Source organism: Fusarium solani (genome assembly GCF_023522795.1).
Source record: "Fusarium solani strain SB1 chromosome Unknown bctg00000011, whole genome shotgun sequence".
Taxonomy (NCBI): Eukaryota; Fungi; Ascomycota; class Sordariomycetes; order Hypocreales; family Nectriaceae; genus Fusarium; species Fusarium solani.
The window spans coordinates 1,962,549-1,987,015 of record NW_027072149.1 but is presented as its reverse complement, the minus strand read 5'-3'; the positions used below and the strand labels follow the sequence as shown (position 1 = coordinate 1,987,015).

Genomic DNA, 24,467 nt, shown 5'->3' with positions numbered 1-24,467 from the left:
CACCGAATCGCGATATGGCGGCGGGTTTGAATAGCGGGTAGCCGGAGACTCCAATGAGCCCATCCGAAGGAAGCAGATAAACGAGAACGCTGGGGGCCAGCGTCTGGGAGGATCGACTTGAAAAGGACAAAACTTGCCTGGGCGGGAAGTGGGAGTCGATCGGCAAAGTAATATGGGCCTTTTCACCCTTGTATGTCGTACGTGTTGGTCAGAATCATTCGTCTCAGCTTGATGCAGTGAGACTTGGGTATTTCCGGCTGCGCACCCAATCAGAAAACGATTCATGCTCTGATCACCACCAAAAGTACGGAGACTCCCTAAATAATATGGACGATCAACCTTGCAGTTGCCCGTGCGAGAGTGCTGCGCCGAGCTTCAATGGCCAACCACTCCGCAAATTCAATGATGCCTGACCAACCATCGGCACAATTTACACGTCAGTGCACCAAAAGTGCCTCGATTGTGCAGGGTTCAAAGCCTTGGTTCCCTTCGGCACCTAAAATGGGTGATATCGCGCGCTATGCCTGGACTGTCCCAATCTCCTTGCTGTCCTGGGCGGGAATCTAAACCAGCTACGGTTAGTCTCCTCTGCAACCTTGCATGTATGATAATGCAGTAACAGTCCAATACTAAGATTCTGGTGGAGTGTGATAGGGCTCTAACAGAACAGGGCTGAGCAGGAGGGGCGCACGTCGGTTCACTGGGCTGAGACCCATGCTGCGTCGCGGTCCATCCCAAACTTGGCTTGTAGGGCAATACGTTGCGATGCCCGAGCCATCCTGAAATTCGTGTTGCATTATATCCTCGCTCGTAAGTGGGATCTCGGTCACCTCAAAGGTTGCTGTGATTGACTTACTCCCTGTGAGTACTAGCAATACAGGCAATTACTTGATGAATAGGCTTCATAGCTATCAGGGATTGTATTCTTACAATTCTCAGTTCAGGATGCTGAGATCTCTGGTGTGGTGTTTGTCTTGGTCGCCACACAGAGTGTCGATTCCCAGCACATCACGTTGGATCATCCACCAATTAGATTTCTCATGCACCAGATGCGAAACAGTATCAGCTTACGTTTACAATGCTGGATCTCTCAGTTTTTCTTGCTGAAATACCTACACAAATACCGAAAAGGTTCTCGCTACCCTAGAGGTACAGACGTTGCGAAAGGAATAGACAACATCGGCGCTGACTTGTCTACCCTAAAACCGTCATTATAGCACTTCTAGTATTTTCCAACTGTCTGTTTAATACATGGTTGTATGTCATAGGCTTCCAAACGAGGGATTGTGCGGACCGGCGTGCCGTACCTGTTCTGTCTATGGCGAAATAGCACGCCTGGGGGTCTTTCGGTAGGAAACATTACGGTTGTCGACGGTTGAACCAGATAGTTAATGGATTAACTGCATCGGTATATACCAAGGTATTTAACTTTTGTCGTCTACGATATTGATGCAACTTTCACTATAGTTGTAGTGAGGGCGTTTCTCTCAGCACCAAAACATGACGTCATCACAATGTTGAACAATAAGGCCTAAGCAGCTCATATAATCTCGTTGACGCCTGCTAGAGGCCGAATAAATTGAGGTCCTACTAGGGAAAGAAACGGAACTGTCACAGGTTGAACTGCGACTAAGAGTCAGGCCAAAGATCAAGGTTCCCGACCTCGATCCTTCTGCTCATGCCGGTTAAGCGGCTTCAGCCCCCACAACTCGCCCACTCTAACAACAGAATTTCTCCTGCCCCTCTGTAACTCCTGTTCCTTCTCCACGACCATTTCCGTCTCTGTTGGTAGTGATCTCGGGATACACCTTGATGTACTCGGAGTAGCTGGGGAACCCATTCTCAGTGTCGGGAAGCGTGACTTCATTGCTGACAACACCAACGAGCAGGCCCGCGAGGTCATCTCGACGACGCCTGAGTCTCTGACCGTTTTGATCAACGACCTCCCAGTGGAGATTCTTCGTAAGATACGCCTTGACGTCCTCTTCCTCAAGACTGGGCAGCTGCCCGGCAAAGTAGCGTTCAGCTAGAGCAATCGTGAGGGGGATCTGACCACTGATCTCAAGACCGGCGGCCTGGTCCTCCTTGCACTTGCCGCACGAGGTCTCTTCATCCTGGCCAAAGGGAGAAAAGGTTCCGACATGATACGGCGATACGACGTAGAGGGTAGTCGGCTCCTCCTCCGGCACATCGCCAAGGAAGACGTGGACCCCATACTGGCCCGCGAGGGCGTGCTTTACCGCCTTGATGTTGACGAGCCACTCCAGGTAAGTTTGGCCTTTGACTAGGTCGGCCACGGAGCGCTCTTTGGGGACGCTGACCTTGGGAACCTCTAGATCCAGAAGAACCGACTGCAGCTGTGCTGCAACGGCAGGCTTCGCTGCATGAGCGAGAGACAGTGCAGTCAATGCGGTATTGGGCGCCTCGACTTTTTGGACCTGCTTGAGCCTCGTGGCGCGCTCCCTCAGCGTAACATCTGGCTTCTCATTTCCTCCCCTCGTGGCCACGACCATGTTTGCCAGTGACCCGGATGGATAGAGGGAACGAAGCTTGTCCTTGATGTTCGCACGGTAAAGGGCAAGATCAGCGAAATTCCAGTGCTGGGTTTCTGGGTACGCGTAGCCAAACGTTGCCGTATCCCGGACCTGGCTGGATTTCCAAAACCTATCCGGGCCAGGGACAGTCTTGTCTGCCGTCCTGTAGAATGGCAAGAGGGGTGTTTGGTTTCCCTCTTTGCCCCCGGTGGGCACGGCCCAGTTTCCATCCCCTGCTATCTGGTTTGTGACCCAGGCGTCCTCTTTGTCCGGATTCTCACGCAGGCCCTGCCAGATAGCGAGAAGGCGGTCGATGTTCCTTTGTAAACATCAGTCTTGTGGCCCTTGAGGTGCATCGCATGATACTTACGTGTGATGGAGCCAGAAGATGGGATCAAAAGCTGAGTAGGAGGTTCTTCCCATATGGCCAGATCTGTCGCCAGTACCGCCGCTGAGAACGTGGACGGTGTTGTGGACATCTTCGAAACTTCCGAAGCCGCGGCCTTTCCTCACGGTCTCGTCTTGTCCCTTGCCCGGCTGCACAACCCTAGAGGGGACCTTGTTCAGACTTACCTGCTCGAAAAGCTCGTAGGATTGGAGAAGGTAAACCACTCGCTCGCGAAGGTTGACCTCCATTCTCAAGCCGTCGTCGACTCCCTTGGTATATGGCGTGATGGACTCGATGAGGAGATCTCGCTTGCTCAGCGCTGACTCTTCCTCCTCGGATTTGCCGCGTTGATGATAGCGAGTAGTTGTTGACAACCTGTCGACCTACGTAGTATCCGAATGTCAGGTTAATCCAAATGCGTTTGACGTGGTTCCTTGGCTTACCTTGATATTCTCCTGAGTGCCTGGTTGAAACTTGTATGAATACAAGGGGTTGGGGATTTCGACGAGTTTGCCCGCCGGGAAGTTGTACTCCTTCCTCAGGCTATCTGGCATCCTGACTTGAACGACCTTGGAGCTAGAAGCTTCGGTGGGAAACACTGGGAGGTCTGGACGGGCCCAATCTGGTAATAATAGTGTTAGTTAAATAGGTTCAGTTTGAACAGTGCTCGAAAGAGTACCAACCCCAAAATGGCATCCGGAATGCCTCAGCGGCGGCCACATACTTCTGTTGGCCTTCTTCCGGGGTGAACTGCTTCGCCACGTGCATCATGGCATCCCGGAGGACAGACTAAAGCGATCGATTAGAAATTAACTACACCGTTAGGTGTATAAAATATTTACCTCAAAGAGGGCCAAGTAGGGTCGATGCCAGGTAAGGAATAGAATAGAGGAATGGGTGCAGAATCCTCCGAATCCATCCTCTCTAGTCCTTTGCCTCTCCAGTTTGAGGAGCTCGGGGTCATTTTCAGGCCATCCCTTGTAGGGCAGACCATGAATTCCTAGGCACTATCAGCTGCTATACATGCATGGGACACAAGGGATCCTTACCAGCGATCTGGAAGTACGACAGCAGCCTGTCCTGAGGAACTAGTTGGAACTGCCAGAGACCAAGCAGGTAGAGGTTCCACGCGTCCTCATTCTTCTTGAACTCTCGCAGTTCTTGGCGGATTCCGGACTTCTGCCCAGGCTTGACATCAATGCCTTTGACCACATAGGGCTCATTTGGACTAGGCTGGGGAGGGTTGAAGGGCGGCATCTTGAGAATACTGAGGGATGCCTTGAACTAAAAATTGCAGGAGAAAAATTGCAGCTGAGTATGGTAGGCTATCAAGCACAGCAAGGGGACAGCATTCCTCTTATAGGGTTTCTTCCCCTCAGCAATATGAAGAACATCAGCTCTGGTGTGCCTCAAAGTTCAGGTGTGCCATTGTTTAGCTAGGAAAAGAGGCTGTGGCGACACTAGTGAACAGCACGCAGCCTGCCCATTGGTGATGTTCGAGGCGTCTGCTTGGAGGCTGAAGACAAGTACATAATGTGACGGATGGCTTTTCTTGGCAGATACTATGTCGCGGACTGAATGGCAGCGGAGACTAGCTCTCATAACTGTCACCTGTGATACGGCCGTGTGTCTCAGAACTGCCACCACCAGTCTGCGATCTAGACCGCGGTCTAGCGTCAGCCTACTTGTGTGATATCTGAGCACTCCAGCCCTGCCGTATCGTCTGAATATATTTGCGAGGAGCTATAGATCTATAAATATTGATCCTGGCCATCAACTGGCCATGGGGTCGGCTATGGTGGGCAGGGCCCCATGAACCAATACTGCGCACCTGGACAGGCAAGCCGAAGGTATGGAAGAGCTCTTGAGAGCCGTAGCTCCTAGTAAGTTCTGTTGAGCCAAGAGGAGAAGCAACTGCGGGGTAATGCTGATGAATGCTCAAGACAAACGCCAATCGAAACACGCATGTGATGTGATGTCTCATCAGAGGGTGAATTGCAGGACTTCCCGTGCTGTGCCGCAGCAATCACCAATATTTCAAGCAGTAGTCTCTGGTCTAGGCTATTTTGAAGCGCTGTGGCGGCTGAGTGGCTGACTGAGATGCTCTGAAAGAGAGAAAAGCCGCAGCCTTAACATCTTAAATGGCGGGCCATGACGGCGATCTGACAGATCTTACCAGTCTCGGCCGGGTATGGAGGGTCTTTGACCTTCCCTTCGGCTGGCCAAGGGTCTTTAACTGTGGCCAGATGCAGAAATAAGCTACAGATGCAGGCAGCCTAAAGAAAGATTGGAGAGCTTGTTGTCTGCGTGGAGTGCAACAATGCTCAAACCGTTTGATCTCGCGTCCCTTCCGATATTCAGTGTGCTCCAAGTACAAAAAAGTGCCTTTATTTCTTCACCACTATTGACGCGTGCTTGTCCATGTAAATACGTTGGGAAAATGTCGGGGCTGACCAAGTGATCGGCGCGCCGATGAGTCAAATGTCTCAAAGCCACAACGGGCCCTGTAGAATCGCGAGCCGGTGATGCACGCAGCAGACGCAGCGTTGTACGAACAGTAACGGCTCATCCCTGAGGCACAATGTACTCCTCTTTCTCTCTGTGGTGGATTTGCATCTGTACTGTCCTGATGGCTGACAAGCCCCCACGCCGAATCCTGGGTGCCAGGAAGCACTGTGTACATACGTTTGCACGTCTCAAGGGAGACAAGGAGACCGGAAAACAGGTCACGGAGGCTGAGCCGTCACCTGCAAGAACGCACCTCCACCTCACTTGGATTCACTGTCTTAGTGTCAAGATAAGAATCGTGGAAACATGTTGGATTGGACAGATTGCAGTCTCATCACTCGTCAGCGAGTTGAAATCAACTTCGCGTGGTAAACAACTCAGTACTTAGGTGTCGAGGACTGCGTCCCAAGTCCTAACACATACTGGTGTTAATAGCTATCTTTGATTTTGGGTTATTCGGCGTCGGGTGATGTATTTATTTATTGTTTCTGCCTGTTGTAGTTCCCTGAGGAACATGTTGCTGGGAGAACATGATCAGCGGGGTCCAGGAGTTCCCATATGAGGGAAGACATTCAGTAGTGTTGGTGAAGTTGCAAGACGAGTGTATGTGTTGCGGCCAGTGAAGCACCAAGCGACTGTGATGGAACACGGCGTTGAGAATGGTGCGACAAGCGATCGCTCGGCGGTCGTCCGGCCGCCTAACCAGGATCTAATAGGGGTCAGAAAGGTCCCTACTTATGTTATAGGCCCGTTTCAAGTACCAGCTTTGGAAAGATATTCAGTTCCACGGAGTCTGCTTGTACCGGGATGAGCATAGGCGGCACAGGAATGGCAGGACTAAGACTAGCGATGTAACAGTGGAAACACCGGAGCTATCAGTCAGTATCTTGATAGATGAGTGACTCCAGTGTGTTCGGTATGAAGGACCAGCCCCGCGATAGCAATGAATATATTGTACTGTGGGCCAGATGTAGAAATGTGAAAATAATTAGATAATCTAAAGAAATATTACGGGTTGGCCTCCAAAATGATCCACGAAGACGGCACTCGGCTATCCCCAGCACGGCTTCATCGGTTAGAGCCGTCAACGGCAAGGCCTTATTGCAGATCACGTCTACTAAGCTGGACAATTGCTGGAATATGGAGCCTAGGTATACTTCAAATGGGCAACCTTTGGACTGGCTAAGTTACGGGAACCTCTGTGATCGTCTTCTCTTAGCTCTTGTCTCTACACGAGTTTGTATTGACAGGCAATGCACGCATACCCAAACGCCATATTCGAAATCCTTGAAATGACTGATCGAGCCACCCTGATCATGACCTCGGAGTCGTTGCTCGCTACCTCGGCTCGCTTAAATACAAAGGTGCTGTCAAGGTATCGTATTGGATCATCCGCGACGTTGACTGACTCAACACCACGGAGAAGGCGTCCACCCCGTGATTCACTAGCTCACTGTCAAAGCGCTAGAAATTGGTGCGGAACGCCACCACGAAGAAGGGGAAAAGGCCCGATAGTAGTTAGTCTCGGCCCGCCGAGCACGGCATTGCCCGAGAAGAGAAGCATATCCGTCCCAACACAATGGGAGGTTCCCAGTTTTTGGGTCCAGATTCTTTCCCCTTGCTTGCCCCTGACCATGCGCAGATCATTGACCTTGCAGGAATAACGTCGATCAAACGTGTCTGCATTGCCATGTGGCCCTCCGCAATGGCATTCGTTATTAGCACGTACCCATCCACACCACCTCAAACCACACCTCCTCACGCCAAGGTATTAGTATCCGTAATAATAACGGCCTTGGGAACTAGATTGGCAATTGTCGCACCAACTGAGATACAATAGCGCAAGGGGGCTTTGACCCTGATTCAAGACTGTGTAGACTTTTCTCCCCGGCGCCAGACCGTTCCTGGTGCTCCTCCGCCATGTGGCAAACCAAAATCTCGGTGGGTCTTCCGAGCGTGTCAAAAACATGGTTATAAACGTGTCTGCCCGATGTCAGTTCCATGTGCTTAAGCTTTCTCCTTTTGGAGGTTTCTTTGCTTTCTTTCTTTCATTCTGTGAGGAGACGTTGATCATTGCACCATGGCGTCTACCAGTGACATCAAGATCGCCTCGCTGGCAGCCGGCTTTACGATCGGCTTCGGCTTGTTGACGGTCTGGGAAGCCATCAAGCAGACACGACGAAACCGCAATCCCCTGCGAAGCGCCTACATCTACATGCTTTGGGGAGAAATCGCCGCCAACCTTATCATTGCCATCATCGGCTGGATCTTTCTGGATGGTATAATATCTCCGACGTAAGATCTCCTACGCCATTGGCTATTCAAGATGACAGCACTGACCATTCTATAGCGTCCCGGTCCTCTTTTTCATCTTGTTCTTCTGGGTCTTTGAGGTCCAGCTGCTCTTGCAAATCATCGTCAACCGAATCTCCATCATCGCCGAGCATCGATCTACAATCTTTAAACTCAAATGGGGCACTGCGCTCATCATTACCTGCATCAACATTGCCGTCTTTTGTATCTGGATACCCGCACACACGGTTCCCCCAGCAAGTCAACTGTACGTATATCGCTTAAGACAACTACTTGGTTAAGGTGCTGATTGTTGCAGCATTGTTCGTATCAATGAGTACTGGGACCGAGTCTCCAAAGTCCTCATCCTGCTGGTTGACGCCGGACTTAACTGGTACTTCCTCCGAACTGTCAAGAAGCGCCTTCTTCAGCAACATCGTCTGAAGAAGTACGAGCCTCTCGTCGGCTTCAACGCAAAGCTCATGATTGTTTCCATTGCCATGGATGTAAGTGACCAATGTTTATACTGGTCGCACACCTACTGATGTGTACCTACAGGGCATGCTCATCGGACTCATGTCATTACCGAACCAAGTCGTCTACATCCAATTCCATCCTGTCGCATACATGGTCAAGCTCAACATTGAAATGTCAATGGCCTCGCTCATCACTCGTCTCGCCCGCGGTGAAAACGCCGACGATTACTACCCCTCGATGTCACACTCCAACCACGGCACGAGCGGACATGATCCCAGCAACAACCGAACGGGAAACAACCCTTGGCTCACGGAAATGGCGTTCAAATGACGAATAGGTCCAAGGTGGTTGCTGGAGATTCTGACGAAGAGGCCGGAGGCCCTATCAGCCGAGCTGGTCCTGGGTCTGGCATTCATCGACGAACGGATATTGAAGTCAAGGTGGAGGCCGATACGAAGACATATAAAGTCAGACGAGATGGAGGAAGAGGACGAGGATCGGGGAGGGTTGAGGATGAGCTGCCACTGACCTCGGATACTGGGCATCCCAGGCAGGTCATTCAGATTCAGGAGACCAGTCGTGATCCTTCCATGACAAGCACTGATTCGGGACCTTGATCAAGAAAATAAGATAGCCTCATACAACGTAATAATAATAATCGAACCATACAAACATGCATATCCATGCAACGGATACCGGCGATAGCAATAACATCGGACAACCCCGCGTGAGGCTGTTAACCCCGCATGTCAACTTGCCATTGACAAGGCGTGCCAAGAATTGACTCACAAGAGCATCTTCAAGCCCCCAATAACACCAGGCTGCAGCTGGTTATATAAACCTTATAGTTATCTCTTAGCCTGGCCATTGTGATTGTCAGTTGACCCTATCCATTAAACCCTATCGTGAACCATGGCCGGCGCCTCCACCATCACCATCGAACCGGGATACCGTCCCGGTTTCCTCGCCAGGTGCCTCGAGATGCACATAGCCTTCTACCATCCATCTGTCCATTGGGGTCTCGCCTTTGAAACATCACTCGCCAAAGACTTTGCCGGAATCATCGAGAGACTCGAGAAAAATCCACGCAATCAAGTCTGGGCAGCCGTCGAAACCCCTCCGCCAGATATGAACCCTGGCGTCTTTACCCAACGCATAGTAGGGACTCTTCTTGTCGACTCAGAAAGCTTGAAGACTACAGGGGCAGCACAGATACGTGGATTCATCGTGGATGAGCGAGTTCGTGGTCTGGGGATCGGAAAGAAACTTTTGGCGGCGGCGATGGAGTTTATTGACAGCAACAAGTTTGACAAGGCCACACTCTATACGAGTGATACCCAGGACACAGCGGTTTATCTGTACAAGAAAGCTGGGTTCGTGGTTGAGCTGGACGAAGAGAAGATAGTGTGGGAGAAGCCGTTGAGGGTGCTGCAGCTCACCTGGAAGCGGCCGCAGGTGGCGGACCGGGAGACCAATGGTGTTTCTGAGGGCAAAAACAGCTAACCCTGGATCTATCATGGCTGAATGAGACCCTTGATTTCATCTTGTATGTGCTTATCTTCTGCAACTGGCCCAATCTGGACATAGATACCCTGTGGGCCTGTGATGAGCCTTGAAAGCCGTCAGAAGTTTTGACAGGTCACAGGTGCCAAACAGATTGCAACGGTGTAAAGAAAGTCACATCGCTCACTACCTATTTGATTGCAAAACGCTGTCGTGCTTAACACTCAGCGACTGCGCGCCTCGGCGATAGCATGTGAGGAAGATATTCACCGCCAAGAGCCGTTGATGTTGTGCTTTGACCGTTTCGATCGGCTGTCCATCCCGGGACAAATCTCCCGGTGAGATGCAAAAACCATGGTTCGCATCAAAAAATATGCCGATCCCGGTCTGGATTGCAGGGTCGGACAGATGTCATCATGTCATAACTCACACGCGGGGTTGGCAAAGGGTGTGCTCGGTCTGGCGGTGGCGCCATTCTTCGCCGTTTAACTCGTCGACTCTTATCTTAGCACTGAGGGTTGACATCACAGAGGCTTTTTTGGATGGGTTTCATATCAAGCTCAACGTTGGGGATAATGGGGATTTTGGGGGTATTTATAGCGAGTTTGCTCTGTTACTGTGCTTATCAAACTTTCTACAATCCTCGTCTTTCTTCGCCAGGAGCCCTCTTTCCTACAGCTGTAATGCCTGACTCTACCTCTTCGGCTGTCGATATCGATGGCGGCTCCAGAGGCCGCCGTCACTCGATTCTATCCGACTTCCTCCCCGGCAGTTTGACCTTCCCTTCATCGTTTGTGGCTACAGCTCCAAGCGTCCAAGAAATCTTGAGCCGAGATATTGAGGACTGCTCTTCTGACGAAGAAGAAGAAGAGGACGAAGAAGCTCATGTTGCCGCTGACGAGTCTGATTCGAGACACGTTGACTCCGCCGACGTCCAGCTCGCATTCCATCCCAACGGCGTCGCATACGGCTGCGGCTTTTCTACTATCCCGCTTCCTGGCATAGATCTTCCAGTTCCCAACCCGCACGAGCAAGATGAATCCCTGCAAGCCGAAATCGACTTGCTACGTGACAACGACATCCTCCCTCCCAAACACCCTCGTGCGCGAAGAGCCAGTGTCGTCGAGCGTGCCTACCGAACTGTCTTTAGCACGAGAGTACAAGATCATCATGCTGCTGCCGAAGAGCCCACTGAGGAGACTCGGCTACTGCCTGAAGTGACAGCAGGCTTCGAGAACGGGCTTGCGACGCCGCCTCCTGACGAAATACATAAAAAATGGGAGCAAGCTGTGGCTGCACATGATATCGAGACCACCTGGCAGCGTGAGGCTAAGACGCTGGTACAATATGCGGCGCCGTTGATCGCAACGTTCTTGCTACACTACTCGGTTACTGTGGCCAGTGTGCTTACAGTCGGTCGCCTTGGAATGGAAGAGCTTGCAGCAGTAAACCGTGAGTATCAGCACCGAACATTCCTCGGATCAGACAGCTAAAAACAACTAGTGGCCACGATGACGGCTAGCATCACTTATTACGTCCCCGTGCAAGGCCTAGCAACTTGCCTGGATACCCTTTGCGCCCAAGCTTATGGATCTGGCCACAAGCATCTCGTGGGTGTCCAGGCGCAGCGCATGACCTGGCTCCTTTGGATTCTAATGCTCCCCATTGCCGTGGTGTGGTGGTTCTCGGAGCCAATCCTTTCAGCTCTTGTTGGCAAGGGACAAACAGCAACACTTGCCGCTCTCTATCTGCGAGTCTTGATCGCCGGTATGCCTGGAGTCGCGGCATTTGAGAGTGCAAAGCGTTTTGTGCAGTCGCAAGGTCTCTTCCATGCGACGACTTACACACTGCTAATCGGCGCTCCATTGAGTTTCCTGCAAAACTGGTTGTTCGTCTTTAGAGCTGGCTGGGGTTTTGCTGGAGCTGCAACGGCTATGGCAGTCACTCAAAACTTGCTGCCAATTCTAGTCATTTTTTACGTCATGCTGTTTGAAGGCGGGCAATGCTGGAAAGGGTTCAGCTTGAAGGCATTCAGCAACTGGGGTAAGTTTAGCTCGACTTCGATAACTCGGCGACTTGGAACTAACAAGACGCTCCAAAAACAGGCCCAATGATAAGGCTAGCCCTCCCTGGCATGATCATGATAGAAGCTCAGTTTTCCGTCTTGGAGATCTTAACCATCGCCGCTGGTCGTTTTGGAACTGCTCAACTGGCAGCACAGAGCGTCCTTGTTACCGTGACATCGACGTCATTCAACATACCGTTTCCGTTGGCCATTGCAACATCTACTCGAGTTGCCAATCTGATTGGAGCGCATCTGAGTGATGCTGCCCGTACAACTGCAAGAGTGGTACGTCTCTATCTCATCCCTCACAAGTCCAGAACTAACATGCCGCTGTAGGCCATTGTTGCGGCCTGCGTAGTTGGACTCTTCAACCTGACAATATTCGTGACTCTTCGCAGACAACTGCCACGGATCTTCACAGAAGATGAAGAGGTCGTTGATATTGCCTCACAGGTCATCCTCGTCTGCGCATTAATGCAAATTTTCGATGCCATGGCCGCTGTATCGCACGGTCTTCTCCGAGGAATCGGCCACCAAGCAATCGGAGGTTACGCCAACTTGTTCTCCTACTATCTTGTGGCATTACCTATCGCATTGGGAACAAGTTTTGGTCTCGGCTGGAAGCTAGCTGGTCTCTGGGTCGGATTGACCGTCGGCCTTGCCGTGTGAGTTGAGACAAACCATGCAATAGGTCACCTCACTAACCACAGCTTCTAGTGTCTCTGGAATCGAAACTCTATATCTATACCTGACTGATTGGGAGACTGCTGTGGCTCAAGCTGAAGCTCGAATGAGATCAGAGACACGGAGGATGTCGGTGGTTGCATGAGTGCCACTGCTTATTAACCTGGGGCCTAAAGAAGTTAAGCCATCTAACTTCTAGATGTGGCGTTTTGTGGCAGTGAAAGCAGAGAAATTACATTTCGAGCAGAATAATCATCATCACTGTACTGGCTAGAGAAGGTTCTTCGTGCCATGGTAGAAGGTCCATCTTGGGCGTCACCTCATCGCCATCCAACTTTATCGAATCACAATGGTCTCAACCTGCTTCCCTTCCTTTTCCGCTAGCTGCTGAACCTGCTTTGCAGATTCCAGCCCTTGAACGAAGCAAGTTCCAACAAACTTATAATACTCACCTACCTTCCTGAGTACGGCGGGACAACGCAAGCCGTTCACCACACACACCACATCGCCGGGTTGGACGTAGAGAGGAAATATGCCAACGTATCTGCGACTCGTCTCCGCCAGTCTCTGCACCTTCTTGAAGCAGTTTTGGAGGAGTCCATGCGATGCTTCATTTACTTTGTTCATATCAAGCTTAGGCAGCCGCAGGTTAGAACACGATCGGTTGTTTCTGCAGCTCTCGGAGTACTCACCGGGACGCCCCTTAACAAACAATCTAGATATTCAATCTTTGGATCAGGTTTTCTCGCATCGATGTTGACTGATTCCTCATGGACCCTGCGCTTGTAGCATGCTGCGATCCACCAAACGAAGCCCATGAGGTCCGGAATGGAAAGCGCCGGTTCACCTTCCTGGATATTTGATTCGAAATTAAGTAGTGAGTGCAACACAGCTAGTGGATGACATCCAGTAACGTATTTCTGGCGGCTGGCTGCAATGTCCACAACCCAAGGGAATACCCCTTGCGGCCCATACCAAGCCTCACCATCACTAAAATCTCGTCGCTCGGGGCCCAATTCTTGAATTTTATCGAGAATCAAGACTGTGACCAGCATATCAGACCCAGTAAACGAAACCTTCTCGGAAGATGGGAGAAACAACTCCTCGAAATGGCTGAGGCGAGAGGAAAGGATGGGCGACCCTTTCCCCGTCCTTTTCCCTATCCCCGGAAAGTTGGGGGCCCAGGATCGCGTATCAGGGTATTCGTACCACCCGTGGCCTACACCAGCAAAGGCGAGAAGGTCTAGCTCGCCAGATGTTGTGCCGAGTGTGCCCTCTCGAGATGCCCTTACATACTCGACCATAAAGTCGCGACACACCATCCCCACAGACGTATTGGAGCTGTAATCCGGCACCAGGTCTAGGCAGCTCAGGCTTAGAAACCCGTAGAAATAGTCCTTGGGATTACTCGTCGATAGGTTGCAAGCCATGCCCCAATGTGATTCCAGGCTGATCTTTCCATCCCGCGCTTTCAAACATGGTAGTATGGGATGACCCGCAGCACGTCGTGCCTCAAACATGGGATCTAGCATTCCATAGATACGACGGGAGGCGAATTTGGGTAAGTTCCCATCTCACTCGTTCTATGACCCAGGGCCTGACAATGGTAGTGTCGTCCATCAACCACTGGGCCCAGCGTGTGAGTTGAGCGAGAGAGGCCAGAGATACAGAGCGAGTACCGCAAGCAAAGATGGGCTTTTTTGCAAGAGCTACCTCTTGAAATACCCATATGCGAGTCCAGTATGGTAATCGGAACGCATAGGGGAGGTCTTCTATGTTGTGTTTGCTATCGCAGAGTCTCTCATAGAATGAAGGATAGTTGGCAAGCCACGCCGAATTACCGCTCTCTGGAGCCGGAACCCGTCTTTTACTCAGCTCTTGAAGAGGCTTTTGATATGAAGCTAACACATCACTTGCACCGGGGTTGTCGGTGGTCGCCGTCTCGTTGAGGTCTATATCGGCATCCTCAGACCTTGTCAGGTTCGGTGCACTGGCAAGATCGGAACTTTTAGAGTCTTTCTGCAGACTAAGATCGTGAAGGGTATCTTGGGGGATTCTCATCGTCGTCTAAAAATGGGCATTCTCGGGCTATAACTTCGATCCAGTCCATACCGCGGTGAATCTTGTCATTCGGCGGCCTGAGCCAGCAAATCACAATTTCCGCTTGCGAGTAAATGTCCTTCATAAAAGGAACTTGATGGTTCTTCTCGTTGGGGTCATCTTGATTGATACAGAGCGCGTCTGCCCACAGTCTAGGGGCCACATTGGAACCCTCTAGGTGCTTGGGAGCATGCTCCAGCGCCGATGCGAGATTAGTCGTCACATTGACGCGTTCGCCGTTGACGAGTACGGTTCTGGTGATTGCAGGGTCACCCCAGACGTAGGACAAGGCGCTATATGCCGGCTCATCTTCAAGGCTGACGACTTCGAGCCTGCAGACAATTTCAGGCTTGGTTGAAGTGATTTGGAGCAGTCGAATCTGGCGACCGCTCATGTGAAGATTGGCGTACAGCGAAGACTTTTGAGGTGCAGAAGTCGGCGACGACATGTTGCGCTGCATGGCTGGGTGAGTGTCAAGGCCCTGGTTAGCTCGGGGTTTTACGGACCAGATTAAAATGTCGGTCGTCTCTTAACGGCTGTCGGCACATGGGTTCCGGTGCTTAAAGAACGACCTCGTCGTCCAAGTTTGAGAAGGTTACCGGGTTGAAGTTGGTGGTTATGAAGCTGGGTGACATCAAATACCACGACAACTGCACGAATGCCTGAGGCAGAGCACTCACCAAAAGTGTAGAAATGAGGCTGAGCCGTCGACAGGCTGGCTGACAGGCATCCCTGTGGGCTGACAGCCGGCTCCCTGGCCAAGTGAACAAGTATTGCAAAGCACGAAATTGTAAAGAGTAGGTTTTGCCCGTCGAGAGGATGGACATTGGTTATAGAATACCTACCGACTCGACCCATGTCCCTTTTGTCTTGTCTTTGCTTTCCATCAACGATGTGTCGAAAAGAGGCTATCAGCCACAACAGCAGTCCCTTGTCACTTGTTTGTACTCATGTGCTAACTCACACATTACAGAAATAGAAAGGTGCCAACCGATTACACATTCTGTGAGAAGAAACAATATGCCTTGACATGCTCGCTCAGAAAAAAATCGCCTTCTAATATGCTGATGCGCGCTCCATGCAATTCTAAACATAATTAGGAAAGCTTTCATCAACCAGCTCATGGAACCCCAGCGCTGCATCGTTCGGGTTCTCCTCGAAATTATTCCCTTCTCCCATTCCCCCTTCTAAACATGTCAGACAAGCCACGATGAGCTGAGACAGCGAAGTGCCCATCCTTGATGGAACTTCCTCCCTTGCCAGTTTGACCATGACTTTCTGGGCCAGGACCGCAGCCGTCAGTTTCCTAAACAACCTGGCTGGATCCATGGTGCTTGATGTTAGGCCACCGACTTCCGTCGCAGTGTCTCTGTAACGCTGTGATATTTCGGGGGGGTCTTTGGAGCTGACAAAGGATTCCCACAGAGCTATCTCTAGAAGAGTGACCCCCAAGCTGTATATATCGTGCCCGAGGTTGTATCGAGCCTGGGGCTCAAGACTTTGTCGTTGGGGGTGTCTATAAATATTCTCAACCCAATCGTTGACGCCCCGTCGGCTTGAGAGGTCGTCGAAAGAGCGAAGCATGTACCAGTCTGTCAGAAACGGCACCCCCAGCTCTTCGCAACCAAACCCATTCGCGGTCTGGGTGTTGATACTGTTTCGAAAGAGGAGGATGTTTTCGGGTCGGATATTCTTGTGAACAAAGTTGGACGTATGAACAGAGAGAGCGGCACGGCAAAGTTCATGACACAACTCTAGCCTGCTCTCGAGAGGGTACGGGATTCTCTTTCCGTTATCAGTAGTGCCGATTATCTGATTCAACGGCCGAGGATCGTGAAGATAAGATGGGATGCGAAAAAGCAGCTCAATGCCATTCTTTTGTCGGTAACCGATACATGCCAAAATTCCTCTATCGCATTTCGCCCTGCTGAGTCTCGAGGCCACACGTGCCACCGATATTTCATCAATGGGGAGAGGGCGTCTTTCAACGAGAATATCGATGGTGCTAATGCCACCGCCGTGATTCTTGAACTCTCCCTTCCCCACAAAAAGACGGCGAGAGTTAGGAACCGGCGATAAATGTTCACCATCGCCTTTGCTGAAAATCATGAGCTGGTCGCTTGAAAGCAAAAGATCTCGATGAGTAAGACTCTTTTCCTTTTCAATCAGCTCAATCAGTTGTACGAAATCTTCTTGCCAGCGATGAAACTTCTTCGCCGCCCTCGTAACTCTTCTCTCTCCAACCGTTGAGAAATAGAACCTCTTTAGCGACCCATCTTTGTCGTAAAGTCTCTCGATAGCCGCAGAAGTCTCCACCACACTCTCTTGAAGTCGCTGTAGGTAGTCGTGCAAGCTGTCTTTGAACTTTGGGTTCAGGTCCTCGAGCCGGCTAGCCCACTCGGCAAGGCTAACATCGAGGGTCAATTTGCCCTGGCCAAGGTCTCTTGCAAAAACAGAGATCTCTTGCACTATCTTTGGGGCGTTTTTGTACTTTCTCCCCATATCTGCGAGGTAGTCGAGGCTCTTGGTGACAGTCTTGGCGAACTCAGGAATGGCGATGCCGACGCCAACGGCTGAGAGGATGAGTTCGGCCATACTGTCCTCTAGCGGTTCGCAAATGACAATCTTAAGTTGGGAATTGTGGCCAGCCTGAAGAAAGGAAAAGAGTGAGTAGGAGGCCTTTTGGGGGCGAAGTAATGGCCGCGTCAGAGCTCGTTGAGGGGAATTCAGCCCAAGACAGCCAAACCGCGAAGGATCAGTGGTCACATGACCTGGAGATGTGAGGGGGCAATGCTCAAGGCAGACTACCTACAACCCCTGGTGATCATTAGGTAACTGTAATGAATTGTAAAAATCCCAGGGATAACTATCCTTTCTCTTAACTTTAAAAGCTTACCTCTCGCCAATCACGGATGTGGCTAATTGAAGTGAAAAGTGTCGCGTTTCGCGTCTGCGCCACTTCGTCACTGTTCATAGCCACTACCTCAGGGTGCTACCCTAGAGCAGCCCATCATCGACAGAATTGCCGCATCTTAGGCAATTACATGCGACAAGATTTTCTAAAGAATGAATGCATATGTTAATCGTGATTTCCTGTAAAGGTCCTGCTATTTTTAGGTCCTGAAATTATCACAGACGCGTCCTGTTGATGGGACGTTAGAACTAGAGATCTATGCACGCTCCAAAAACTTCTGAACTCACTGCTACCAATCCCGTAGTTCTCATCACGTGTATAGTCACGTGTAAATCAACACCCTATCGCCTAAACTTCGCCTTATCAAGCCCACGCAGCTAAAGGCTATCTCGTGATAGCCTCACTATGGCGCCAATTACGGCACCAATTGAGCCCTCAACTATGGGGTCAATTACAACATCATTTATAGCAAATTTTAGGTCTTAGCTGAACTCGCAGGATGGCATTATTCATTATATGGCATCAAGGCAATTACTTGTTATTTCGACTTCCAAATCTTCCACCCCGACTCCTTCATCTTGGTAACAGGCTCCAATATCCGTATCGCCTCTTCAGATCTTGGTTCTTGTTTGGCAATGTCAAGAGCCGTCAACCCAAACAGATCCCGCTCATTAGGATCAGCGCCATACTCCAGCAACGCCTCAAGAACTTCTTTATCCCCAGCCGCCGCCGCACTATGCAGAGGTGCTCGCCTGCCGTCCCAAATATCTGTCCTCGCGCCGTTTTCAAGGAGAAGTCGTGCTGCCCCTTGGCGCGAGTATGTTGATGCTATGTGGAGGGCTGTCCCTCCTTCGAGCCAGTTGGAATTGACGTCTGCGTTGTGCTTGAGGAGCAGCTGGATGCCATCTAGCCAGCCGATGTTGACGCAGTAGGACAGGGGGTTGCGGAACTTGGTGCATATGCCACTCTTCTTGCCGTTGTTGACGGTGGGAGGGTACACGTTTGGATCAGCTCCATTCTGAAGGAGGATATCCATGAGATGCTCGTTCTGCTGGATAATTGCAAAGTGCAACGCCGTCTTTTCCGCATTTGCGGTGGCAGGGTTGATGTCTACTTTCTGCTGGATGAGAAACGTCGCAGCCTCGATGTGTCCTGCGTCGACCGCCAGCAAGAGAGGTGTCATCTGCTCCTTGTTTGTTGATGCAATGTCTGCTCCGTAAAAGTGTAGGACTTGCATGACCACCACATGGTCTCTGAAGGCTGCGAGATGCATAGGCGTTGATCCAGTTTCGGGTTGCACAGCGTCGAGTTTCGCACCTTTCTGGATCAACAGTTCAGCTACCGAGTCGTATCCATGCAACGCGGCAGTGTGCAACGGTGTGTTGCCATTGTTGTTCGTCCCAGTAATGTCGGCGCCTTCCTCTAAGAGAACCTCCGCGATCTCCCTAAAGCCATAGAGGGCAGCGATTTGCAGCGCGTCGTCACCATCCTTGTCGCGAGCGTGTAGGTCGGCCTTGTGCTCCAGAAGAGCCTTGACAATAGACTTCCAGCCGTGGGAGGTAGCAGCTCGGAGGGCGTTCCAGTCTTCACCGTCGCAAGCCTCTACATCAGCACCATACTGGAGGAGTATGTTGATCGTTTCGAGCAAGACCTCTTCAGACTCCTCGACTGCGGAAAGTGTCTCAAGAAGGGGAGTAGACTTGTCGTTGCTGCACTGGTTCGGGTTGGCTCCCGCTTTCAGCAATGCTTCCATGACCTCGAGTTCACGTTCGCTCGTGGCGTGAAACAAGGCTGTCGATCCATCCTGGCTAGAAACTTCGTCGACGGTGGCACCAGCTTCGACCAACGCCTCAACCACGGCCAAATGACCGTTTTCCGCGGCAAGCGAGATAGGACTGTTGCCCTCGTTAGACTTTTTGTTCAAGTCTGCTTTCGATTGAATCAAGACGTTCACAACCTCGAGCTCCCCTGTTGATGCCGCAAAGTGAAGAGCGGACCAGTCATCCTCGTCCCCTCGATCAACTGCAGCCCCATGGGACAAAAGCGTTTCCACAACGTCGATAAACCCATCCTCGGCAGCTATGTGTAGCGCTGTCCTTTGGGTGCCGTCACATGTCTCTTGATCAACGTCTGCATTGGTCTCGGAAAGCAGCTGACGCACGAACTCCCCATGTCCATTGAGCGCGGCAGCATGGATGGGCAGATATCCATCTGATCCTTCAAAATCGATGGTCCAACCGCAGATGCCCGTCAGAGGCCGGATGTAGTCGGTGAGACCTTGATTGGCAGCCTGTCTCAGGGCCTTGGCTAGCTCGTCGCGTCCGCTTCTAATGGTGTTCGGCTCCGAGTTTGACCGTTGCACCATACTCTTGCCATATCGCCTCTTTGTCTGTGACTCCCAAAAGTCTGCTAACCGCTGAAGTAGGTTGAGGTTTTTGTGTGCCACCGCCGCCGCCACAGTCTTGTCAAAATCGGCCGGGATCATCGTGCTTGAGCTCTCCAGCATATTCTCGACCATAGTCAGGCTGCTTTTCCCATCGCAAGTCGAGTCATCCGTGTCCTCAGCTTTCGGACCATCATCGCGGGGTATATCATCTGGCGTTATTTCGATCCGGGGTACTGAAGGGGCATGTCGTGAGTCGTCTAGCTTCCCAAGGAGGGCACCAGTCACCCTCACGAGTCCCTTCACAGCCGCGATATTCAGCGCGGTAATTGTGGAACCGTCTTGCATCGTCCAAGTAGTTTGAGCTCCTAGGTAGACGAGCTCCGCGGCTAGCCCCTCAAATCCTCTGTTGAGCGCGAGTAAGAGCGGCGTGGTCTGGGATTGTTTCGATGCCCTGTCATTGTCTGCGCCTTTGCTGACCAGGAGGTGGAAGGCGGCTGACTGATGACAAGAGAGGGCGACATGCAACGGCGTGAAACCATAATCGTCGTGTGTGGGCTCGTTAATGTTTGCTCCGGCCGCAAGCAATGCTTCCAACGCTTCCGTTGCTCCTCGAGCCGCAGCGATGTGAATTGCCGTCAGCATCCAGGGCGGCTGATCATTCTCTATCTGTCCCGTTTCAAAGTTGTGGTACACCTTTGATGTCCAAAGCATGGTTTCCTTCCCTCTCTGGAGGAGTTCCCGAACAACACTAACGTTGTCAGTAGCGACAGCGTCATGCAGCGCAGGCCATCCGAGGTCATTAAGGGCCGTAACATCAGCCCCATGTTCCAGAATCAGGAGAGCAACCTCGGGGTTTCTATAGGCAGCCTCATGAAGAGGCGTCGAGATGGTAGGGTGCCCTTCTCCCTTTGGCTTGGGCAGCTTGAATGCCCGCGAGGTCAGGTCGGCGAATGTCGATATCACGAGACTGACACAGGCTGCGCTTCCTCCAACGATTGCGAAGTAGAGCACCCAGCTCTTCGAGTCCATGTCCAGGTCCGTCATTTTCTCCAACAGGAACTCAAGGTGCTCTCGTTTGCCGTTTGCCGCAGCAATGTCCAGGGCATTCATGTTGTCGGTCGCTCTGCGATGTGCCGAGTCAACCGCAGCTGGGTATAACTTGAATAGCTCCTCCACCGCGTTCACCGTGCAATGCACGATGGCATTGTGAACCACGGTTTCGTTCACATCTGCCAGTGTAGTAATTTCAGCGCCGTGCTCTTGCAGCAACTTGAAACGAGCTTCATGGTCACCATCAGCTGCGGCAGCAAAGTCCAAGGCGGTGCATCCTTTCTTGTTGCGAACACTCACGTCAACACCTGCTTGGAGCAACATCTTCATGACGCTAATACTGCCTTGAATGGAAGCGTGCATTATCGAAGTGCTGCCCTCATCGTCTAGTGCATGGACATCTGCTCCGTGATTGAGAAGTATCTCAGTCATCTTTTCGTTGGAAGGTGAACCTTGCCACACGGAATAGTCGAGAGGGGTACATTGACGGTTGTCTCGGGCATTGACGTCGGCACCGTCTTTTACGAGGAACTCAACTGCCCGTTCTTTCGTCTTGTCATCGGCCGAGGACTCGGCCACCAGATGCAATGCAGTGCATCCATCGTCGTCGGTGGCTTTAGTGTTAACCCCTTTGTCCATGAGTAGCTTCATGGCCTCGAGATCACCGTTGGCAGCCGCTAGCAGGAATGGCGATCGGCCTTCGAAACCCGGGAACTCTCTCGCAATGTCCCGGTCTAGAAGCTTTCGTAGGATGGTATGGTGCTTGGAAAAGGCCGCGTCGCTGAGAACTCGCTGAAGGGGAAGCTCTTGGTCCTTGGCTCGATTGCTCTCTGGGCTATTATCGATGCAATCAAGAAGGATAATCTTGATCGCTTCTTCTCTTGTCCAGGACATCGCGTTTAGAGCAATCGGCATTCCGTTTGCCGCCAACCGTGCTCCAACGCCTCGTTCGATGAGGAGCCTGATGATGTTCTCCGACAGTCCCATCTTGACGGTGAGGATAAGAGGATTGAGAACGTCAGCCCCGAAAGTCAGTGAGGGATCGGCGCCAGCTTCTAGCAGCTTCTTGATCATCCACTCATCGCCCAGTATCGACGCGATCATCAGGGCGCTGATCTTGAGCTTTGGAGTGGTGTTGAAGATCGCTGCAGCGTTCATGTCAGCGCCGGAGTTGACGAGAAGATCCAGGACGCCTCGGTTACGCTGTAGAGTGGCATGGTGTACAGGCGTCATGAGGAGATCAAGGGCCTGCTCTCCATCCGGATGCCTTATTCCTAGAGAGGACATGAGGCCGAGGATCTTGTTGTACGCCTCGAAGTTGTTTTGCGTGAGGCGGTCGATTTGATGCCCACTCTGGTCCCGGAACCACACCTTTGATTCGATAGACGGCCCCTGTCCGATGAGGAGCCTCACCACGTTCCAAAGACCGTGTCTGATGGCCCATCTGAATGCAACTTCGGTCGAGAAAGAAGGACTTGAGGCATCGAATCCGCCGAGTTGGAGGAGAGTCACGATGCCATGTTGGCGAGCTGCTAGTGCTTCATTCTTGTGACTTGGCTGGTTCAACACCTGCATTCCACCCTTGTCTTTCATTGGCCAGGCAAATGTTTTCCCAAGAGACTCTGCAAAGGGCCTGCTGTCGATCCAGAAGTTCTGCTGGCTTGAGATCTGAACATGGACGACGGGTCTCGCGGAGAACTCTGAGAAAGACCTGACACCTTCGAAGAGTTGTTGGTCAAGCAGTCCGATGGTTGAAGGATTGGCCGTTAGCGACTCGACCATCTCTCCTGGTGTCGTTGCTCTGTTACCGCAACATCGCGACGCCCATTGGAACAATTCGCGCGCATCAGGTCGGTGGGAAGGTTCTCTGGATAGGCATCGCCCGATGAAGCCTCGTACACTGTCGGAGTACACGGCCGGTATTCGCTGGAAGTCTGCCTTGATACTATTCAGGAGTAATTCGAGGGTGCAAAGTTCGTATACGATGCCTGTGTGAGTTAGCAATGACTCTGTGGCGTTGGGGAGTCATGGCATACATCCGAGAGAATAGACGTCGGAGTGCTTAGTCCACTTGACCCGACCGGTGGCCTCGTTCTCGACAATCTCCTAACTTGGTTTAGAATCTGAGGGTCATCCTTGGCAGAAGAGGTCACTAACCGGTGCAAGGTATGGTCGCGTACCAGCAAACGTAGACAGAGTATGCTCCAGGTCCATAAATTTGGCAAGACCAAAGTCACCAAGCTTGACCACGAGAGGACCGTCGGTGGAAGAGATGAGAACTAACGTCGAATGTTATCAATGCTCTTCGCGTCGTCAAGGGAGTTGAATAAGGCCTACCATTTGCAGGCTTCAGATCGCGATGTAGAACTGTGCGAAAATTGGGAGTCATGGACGAGTCCATCTCTCCTCCAGTTGGATTCCATCCAAAGTGGCAATACGTCAGTGCCGATGTTAGCTGGAGGATGATGCTCCATAGCGCGGGTTCTGGGAGGTAGGAGTCTGGCTCCTTGCTGTATCTCAATCAGCGATCGAGGGCAATGGGTTAGCAGGCCGTCGGATCGAACCTCCGTGCCCTTATCCAGTCTTTCAGATTCCCTCCGCGACAGAGCTCCATATATATCTTGGCCTCCTGGTCGGTTCGTTCAAAGTCGACATACTCGACAATGTTGGGATGGTGCAGGACTCGAAGGACTTCGTACTCGTGTTTGGCATCGTTGACGGACGGATCGTGGGGACTCTGGACGACGGTAATGACTTTACAGGCGAATTCCTTTGGAAGAGGTTAGTGATGGCTTGCCGGGCTAGGCTAGGCTGCCGTGTCTCACCTTCTGGTCCATCCGCCTCTCGACCTTCTTCACAACACCAAACCTCCCCCTCCCGATCGTCTCGATCTCATCGTACTTGCACGAGGTCGCATAGTCTGCCATCGGGGCAAGCTCTCGAGGTCTTGACATTTGCTGATTGCCTCGAGGGTCAGCATGTCGTTATTAGGTAGCGACATTGTCAGGCTGGGAGGGGTAGACCTCGAATTGCCATCCTCACACAGCCACGACAGCCTCGTTTCCCTTGCGCGCTGGGCATTCTCGGCGGTTAAACGGAGCGTATCTTGTATTTTCCGGGCTGGGCAAGGTTGATTCTGCATCGCTTCGCCATTTTGAGGTAGGATTGGGATGCTGGCTGGGTTGAAAACGAGGTCACAAGTGTGGGGTTGGCGGGTTGAGTTGGGGGCCGTTTAATACAGCTTCGTTCGCGCCTGCCGTTACCCTGTTTTAGCTGTGTGATTGCATATCGGGGATAAGAAAATGATGCTCCTATTACCGAACGACTCATCTAATTGAGAATCATCTCAAGATTAACTTTCCATGATCGCCTTTTCCCCCAGCTAATGCTCCATCTGCCCGCCCAAGCTACCATCCCAGCCCCTTGATACAGCCCTCATCTCCAACTTCGCCCGGTGGCTGGTATCCCTGCCCTGCATCTCAGCCCATGTACCATTGGCCCCCAAGCGGATAACGATGCCGATCGTTCCCTGTCGCACGACGTCTCATTGGCATACAAGCTCAGGG

The 24,467-nt window shown here is 51.7% G+C and overlaps 7 protein-coding genes across 7 annotated transcripts; 3 read left to right on the top strand and 4 right to left on the bottom strand.

The window, feature by feature from the left end:
* Nucleotides 1-1,718: 1,718 nt before the first annotated feature.
* MRS44_015751 (uncharacterized protein) lies at nucleotides 1,719-4,179 on the bottom strand (the record flags this gene model as incomplete). Its single annotated transcript, XM_046276777.2, has 6 exons — nucleotides 1,719-2,853; nucleotides 2,905-3,305; nucleotides 3,366-3,544; nucleotides 3,606-3,711; nucleotides 3,765-3,922; nucleotides 3,972-4,179. The coding sequence occupies 6 exons, from the start codon at nucleotides 4,177-4,179 to the stop codon at nucleotides 1,719-1,721; spliced, it is 2,187 nt and encodes a 728-aa protein (XP_046130103.2).
* A 3,331-nt stretch (nucleotides 4,180-7,510) lies between these two features.
* On the top strand, nucleotides 7,511-8,816 carry MRS44_015750 (uncharacterized protein; the record flags this gene model as incomplete). The annotated part of the gene is made up of 5 exons (XM_065619336.1): nucleotides 7,511-7,725; nucleotides 7,781-7,990; nucleotides 8,042-8,228; nucleotides 8,281-8,438; nucleotides 8,537-8,816. The coding sequence occupies 5 exons, from the start codon at nucleotides 7,511-7,513 to the stop codon at nucleotides 8,814-8,816; spliced, it is 1,050 nt and encodes a 349-aa protein (XP_065475408.1).
* A 295-nt stretch (nucleotides 8,817-9,111) lies between these two features.
* Nucleotides 9,112-9,702, top strand: MRS44_015749 (uncharacterized protein; the record flags this gene model as incomplete). The annotated part of the gene is made up of 1 exon (XM_046276778.2): nucleotides 9,112-9,702. One exon carries the CDS (start codon nucleotides 9,112-9,114, stop codon nucleotides 9,700-9,702), a length of 591 nt encoding a protein of 196 aa, XP_046130105.2.
* Nucleotides 9,703-10,385: 683 nt separating this feature from the next.
* On the top strand, nucleotides 10,386-12,596 carry MRS44_015748 (uncharacterized protein; the record flags this gene model as incomplete). The annotated part of the gene is made up of 5 exons (XM_065619335.1): nucleotides 10,386-11,154; nucleotides 11,206-11,745; nucleotides 11,808-12,052; nucleotides 12,104-12,432; nucleotides 12,485-12,596. 5 exons carry the CDS (start codon nucleotides 10,386-10,388, stop codon nucleotides 12,594-12,596), a joined length of 1,995 nt encoding a protein of 664 aa, XP_065475407.1.
* Nucleotides 12,597-12,787: 191 nt separating this feature from the next.
* MRS44_015747 (uncharacterized protein) lies at nucleotides 12,788-15,011 on the bottom strand (the record flags this gene model as incomplete). The annotated part of the gene is made up of 5 exons (XM_065619334.1): nucleotides 12,788-12,864; nucleotides 12,904-13,084; nucleotides 13,144-13,962; nucleotides 14,030-14,496; nucleotides 14,564-15,011. 5 exons carry the CDS (start codon nucleotides 15,009-15,011, stop codon nucleotides 12,788-12,790), a joined length of 1,992 nt encoding a protein of 663 aa, XP_065475406.1.
* Nucleotides 15,012-15,637: 626 nt separating this feature from the next.
* MRS44_015746 (uncharacterized protein) lies at nucleotides 15,638-17,146 on the bottom strand (the record flags this gene model as incomplete). Its single annotated transcript, XM_065619333.1, has 1 exon — nucleotides 15,638-17,146. One exon carries the CDS (start codon nucleotides 17,144-17,146, stop codon nucleotides 15,638-15,640), a length of 1,509 nt encoding a protein of 502 aa, XP_065475405.1.
* An 857-nt stretch (nucleotides 17,147-18,003) lies between these two features.
* Nucleotides 18,004-23,828, bottom strand: MRS44_015745 (uncharacterized protein; the record flags this gene model as incomplete). The annotated part of the gene is made up of 6 exons (XM_065619332.1): nucleotides 18,004-22,889; nucleotides 22,938-23,007; nucleotides 23,059-23,180; nucleotides 23,239-23,411; nucleotides 23,466-23,671; nucleotides 23,727-23,828. 6 exons carry the CDS (start codon nucleotides 23,826-23,828, stop codon nucleotides 18,004-18,006), a joined length of 5,559 nt encoding a protein of 1,852 aa, XP_065475404.1.
* Between the last annotated feature and the right edge of the window lie 639 nt (nucleotides 23,829-24,467).